General features: G+C 65.0%; 1 protein-coding gene across 4 annotated transcripts in view; it reads right to left on the reverse strand.

Annotated features, from left to right (window-relative positions):
• The window catches only part of ITGB2 (integrin, beta 2 (complement component 3 receptor 3 and 4 subunit)), a 50156-nt gene that overhangs the window by 3472 nt on the left and 41687 nt on the right, over positions 1-4997 (reverse strand). For all 4 annotated transcript variants that reach the window (XM_011954189.1, XM_011954188.1, XM_011954187.1 and 1 more), the window contains exons 11-14: positions 4246-4433; positions 2296-2540; positions 1592-1811; positions 989-1191 (exon numbers count right to left, since the gene is read on the reverse strand). In XM_011954189.1, the coding sequence (XP_011809579.1) occupies positions 989-1191; positions 1592-1811; positions 2296-2540; positions 4246-4433 (856 nt within the window). The remainder of the gene's footprint in view (positions 1-988; positions 1192-1591; positions 1812-2295; positions 2541-4245; positions 4434-4997) is intronic.

The following is a 4997-nucleotide window of genomic DNA, read 5'->3' on the forward strand; positions in this document are numbered from 1 at the left end:
GCCCCCTCCTGCCGTCCTGACCCGCACCCTCACTCCCCGGGCCCCTTCCTGCCATCCTGTCTTTCCTGGGGGAGCCTGCCTTCCTTCACCTGTCCTCAAAGGTGAAGTGACTTGACCGGGATTGCACAAACCAGACGTGACCCAGGTCTGTCCCTCAAAGTGGCCTGCAGGGGTTCCTGCCCTGGCAGGTGGGGGTCTGCAGCTCCAGGCCCACGTGTGGGTTGTGAGCTCCAGGCATGTCACCTACAGGCTCAGAGCACCCCACTGCCTGCCTTGGGTCCCCTCCTGGGGAGGGAGGAGCCCCCAGGTCTCAGTCCTGCAAGAGTTCTGGCTGGCTGCTGGCCGTGCCTGATGGAGTCCGCCAGCGGCCCCCCAGTCCCAGCCCCTCTGCCTCTCGGGAGCCTGTGGAACATGAGACCTGAAAAGACAGGGTCAGTGCCGCCAAGGTCACCGTGGGGCTGGGCCTGGTTCCGACTGGAGCCGAATGAGTGACGAGCAGAGAGTGTTGGGGGATGGCAGTGCCTGGTGCCCCTGGGCCCCTCCAGGGCTGAGAGCCGAGCACCAGGATCTCCCAGTCCCCTCAGGGGAGCCTCACTCAGCAGCCTGACCTCAGGCCACCCCTAGGGACCTGCAACTCCAAGTCTTGCCCCATGAGGCATCCAGTGGGAGATGACCTGGCCCCGGCAGTGTGGCATGCTGGTGGGCCTGCCCCGTGTGGAGCAGCGGTGCCCCGGGGAACAGGCCATCTGCTGCCCAGCTTGATGTGGGGTCGGGTGAGGAGGGGATGGAAAAGGGAGGCTGCTCGGGGTAGGGGGGACTGGCCTCTGGCCTCCTTGCAGTGCCACCAAGGGCATCCCACATGGCTCACCCACTCTGCTAGGCCCACACCACTGGAGGTGAGACCCTCCTTCCGCACCACCCTCGCCTCTGCAGAGACCCCGCAGTCAGAGCTCTGGAGCCAGTCCCCGCTGCACCCCAGTGGCCTCACCTCGGCTCTCATCCACATAGATGATGTAGCGACCCCACCCGTCCTGCTGCTCCAGCATGTACGTCACCCAGCAGCCCTCCGAGTCCCTCTCCTTGCAGGTCCTGCCCTTCACGGGGTTGTTCGACAGCTGCAGGTGCCGACATGCCGCGCTGCAGTTCTTCCCCAAAGGGCCTTTGTCGAACTTCAGGCACTCAGCACAGGAGCTGTGGGGAGCCAGGCGTGAGCGTGGGTGCCAGGGCGTGAGCGTGGGTGCCAGGGCGTGCTGGGGCTCAGGCATCGGGGGCTTGGGCTTGGGTGTGTGTCCACCAGGTGGGGCAGGTGGGGTTGGGGTGTCCTCAGGCCAAGGAGGGGGCCCGAGTGGGGCAGATGTGGGGTGCAGTGGGCGAACTGGGAGCCTGATCCCAGGGCCCATGGCAGGTGCGCACAGGAGGGCGGGGGGCACAGGGGCGCAGCGGCCGCTGGGGGCTCCTCAGTCCAGATGCACCCGCAGAGAACCACATGGTGCAGAGGTGCTCACTGGGGTCCCTGAGTGAGCCCGGCTGCTGGGGAGGTGGCCGGAGAGCAGGGATCCCTGCCCACCCTGCCTGCTCCACCTGCACTCACATGTGCTCGCCGCAGGGCGAGGGGCAGCCGGGGCACTCCTGGCACAGAGGCGGCTGGTAACTGCCTTTGCACTGACACACGTTGCAGCGGCACTGGCCACGGCCGCTGCACTCGACGCGCCGCGGGTTCAGGCAGCCCTCGGTGGTCCTCTCGCACTGGCACGCTGAACCTTCGAAGCCCTGGAGGCAGCGGCACTTCCCGCATAAACAACGCCCCCTCCCTGGAAAACGGGGGCCAGCACGACTAAGCTCCTGCTTGACCTGGGGACCGAGACCCTCCCGAAACGCCACTGCTGTCGCTCCCTCCGGCCCACCTGCCTCCTCCAGCCTGGGGGATGTGCCTGAGCAAAAGGCACCGGGCCACTAGCCAGGCCTTCCTGCCCTGCCAGCCACGTGGCCACCTCCTGGCCAGTCTGGGCCTGCCCCTGCCCTGCTGTCAATGGGACCTCAGTAGGGCTGTGATCGTTCCTCCTGTGGGCCCCCCCTACAAGGACCCCTTGCCCTCATGGAGACAGAAACTGAGGCAGGGCAGGGTGCAGGGTCGTCCAAGTTCCTGCTGACGCCCAGTGGCCGGGCGAGACTTGCGCTGTCTGTCCTCAGGATCCCCCCTTTCTGTTCCACTCGTTGTGTGTTCCAGAATGCACCCCCCAACGCCAAGTCTGTGCCGCAGGGTGGCTGTTGTCCAGCAGGGACCCACGGGCTCACCCGGGCCGCCGCAGACCTGGCCGTTGTAGCGCTCACAGTTGACGGTGTCACACTCGCAGTACTGCCCGTAGATCTCCTTGCCGGGGACGTCGCTGGTGTGGCACAGACACTGCCCACAGACGCAGTCCCCCAGCCCTGAGCAGATGACGGAGTTGTTGTCCTTCCGGCAGCTTCCTTCCAGCTCCTGGCTGCTCCGGCCCTGCGTCTGGCACTCACAGGTTTTCCCAATGTAGCCAGTGTCACACCTGGGGACAGGAGGAGCTCCAAGGTCAGGCTCCCCCCCAGTGATGTGGGACGGCTGCCCTGTCCCCCAGGCCCCTTGCCCTTGGTGGAGAACACCTCTATGGCACACTGTCTGTGCTTTCGTCGAGGCCTACCGAGGACCTGCCATGTACTAAATGTGCCAGGAGTGCCCCGGCTGCCCCTCGCCCTGCGGCGAGCACATGTGAGTGCAGGTGGAGCAGGCAGGGTGGGCAGGGATCCCTGCTCTCCAGCCACCTCCCCAGCAGCCAGGCTCACTTAGCTGCGGGGGCCCTGGGCTCCCTCCCCAGGATGTCCCGAGGGGAAAGCAGACACCTGGCCTCGGCCTGAGCGTGCAGCGGCTCGGCAGGCTCACTGTGCAGCTGTGTTGCCACCATGCACATGGCCTGTGCTGCGACACCGGTGCCCTGTGAGTGGCTGGTGTCTGCTCCTGCATGCCCCACATGGTGGCCAGCGGGGACTTGGCACTGCCACCTGCCACAGCCCCGCCCTCTCTCCAGCCAGCTGCCCCCTGCGTTTGTGCACTGACTGGCCAGGTTGTGGGAGAACTCAGGGACAAGTGTTTTTGTCAGATGTGGAAGCTGGCACCAAGACGCGGGCAGACAGGAGCCGCACACACCCTGAGGCATCCTCAGGGACAGCCCTGCCATGGGCTCTCTTGCTTCCCAGAGAAGGAAGCCACAGGACCGAGAGTCTGAGTAACCGCGGCAGGGCACTCCGCAACACCTGCCACGTGTTCCGACTGAGTCACCCCCACAGTCCCGTGAAGAGGCCGCCCCAGGACTGCACACCCAGGATAGTGGGCAGGGTGGGCACTGAGGCACAGGGACAGCCAGAGACCACCAAGACCACAGAGACCATCACTATCCTGAGAAATGGGAGGAGGCTGGGGGCAGCAGGGACCTGCAGGTGGGGAAGGGCACTGCCACCGGGGCGTGGACTGGCACAGCAGTCTGGAGAGGGGAGGAGGTGGCCAGAGCAAAGGGGGCAGAGTCCTGCGAGGTCAGCCCAGCAGCTCCGGCCAGGCAGGCAAGGAAAGGGGGAGACCCATCCAGCCCGAGTAAGCTTCCTGGCTGAGTGCCGTGTGAACCTCCTCACTGGGTCCACCTGTCCCCAGCTTCTCCCTGAGGTGGGGTGCCCACGCCTGGCAGGGGGTGTGCACTCCCGAAGAGAGGCCTATGGGGCCCAGGCTGCCAGAAGCAGTCACCTGTCCCAGGAGGCTCTCTGGCCTCTCATGCCCCAGGGCTGCCAGCCTGATGGCCTTGGGTCCCCAAGGACAGAGAGAAGCCAGCTCCGAGGGTCAAGGAAGGTCGGGCAGAGAAAGTGACCCACTCAAGGCCATGGGCACGCCCAGTGGGGACTCCTTGTGCCCCTGACATTGGCCTCTATCCTCTGGTGAGGGGGTCCTCCCACCCACCAGTCCCCTGCCTTGGGTCCTCCATGGCCAGAGAGTGTAGAGTACAGGCTGGCATCGCTGGTGCCCTGGCTCAGGAGCACGGGGGAGGGCTTGCCGAGGGGTTCTGGGTTCCAATCCCAAATCTCCCTACCTCCTGCAGAAGGGGGCCCCCAGGACGCCCGATCTGTGGAGTGGGGGAGGGGATGGAACCACCTGCGCGCACCTCACCTGCAGACACCTGCCTTGTGGGGTGGGGCTGGGAGAGGCTTCACGGGGACCTGTGCCCGCCTCACCTGCAGATGCCACACTCCAAGAAGCCTTTGCCATGGCAGAAGCTGCGGTCTCTGCTCTGGTCCCGGCACCGGCACTCACACTGGGGAAGGACCCGTACGGTCACTGTGTCCGTGAAGCCCAGTGCCCGGATGACAAATGACTGCTCCTGGATACACTCTGCGGCCGTGACCTTCACCCGGAAGGTGACCTGCAGGGCAGTGCTGGGCTCAGGTGGGGACCTTCGGCAGCCAGGGTCACAGCCCGGCTTCCAACCCTCGCCTGCTGGCCTCTGCAGGGGTCGTGGGGGGTTCAGCGTGGGGAGGAGGGGATGACTGAGAGCAGGGAAGAGTTGATGCTCAGATCCGAGAAGCCGAAGTCAGCTGGCAAGGAGGTGCTCTGCCCGCAATCCCGCTCTGACCGGCACCAGGATCTCCCGGGCCACATTAGCAGAGACATGTGACACGCAGACAGCAAATCAAGATAAGCTGAGCACACTCCCACTCAGACCACCCAGCATGAGGGAATGTTCTGCTGAGAAGCCACAGGCAGGCCAGGCGCCGGAGCTCACGCCTGTAATCCCAGCACTGTGGGAGGCTAAGGCGGGCAGATCACCTGAGGTCAGGTGTTCGAGACCAGCCTGACCAACATGGTCAAAGTCTGTGTCTACTAAAAATACAAAAATTAGCAGGGCGTGGTGGCGTACGCCTATAGTCTCAGCTACTCGTGTGGCTGAGTCAGGAGAATCATTTGGATTGTAGTGAGCCGAGATGGC

This window comes from Colobus angolensis, unplaced genomic scaffold (genome assembly GCF_000951035.1).
Source record: "Colobus angolensis palliatus isolate OR3802 unplaced genomic scaffold, Cang.pa_1.0 Scaffold38, whole genome shotgun sequence".
Lineage (NCBI taxonomy): Eukaryota > Metazoa > Chordata > Mammalia > Primates > Cercopithecidae > Colobus > Colobus angolensis.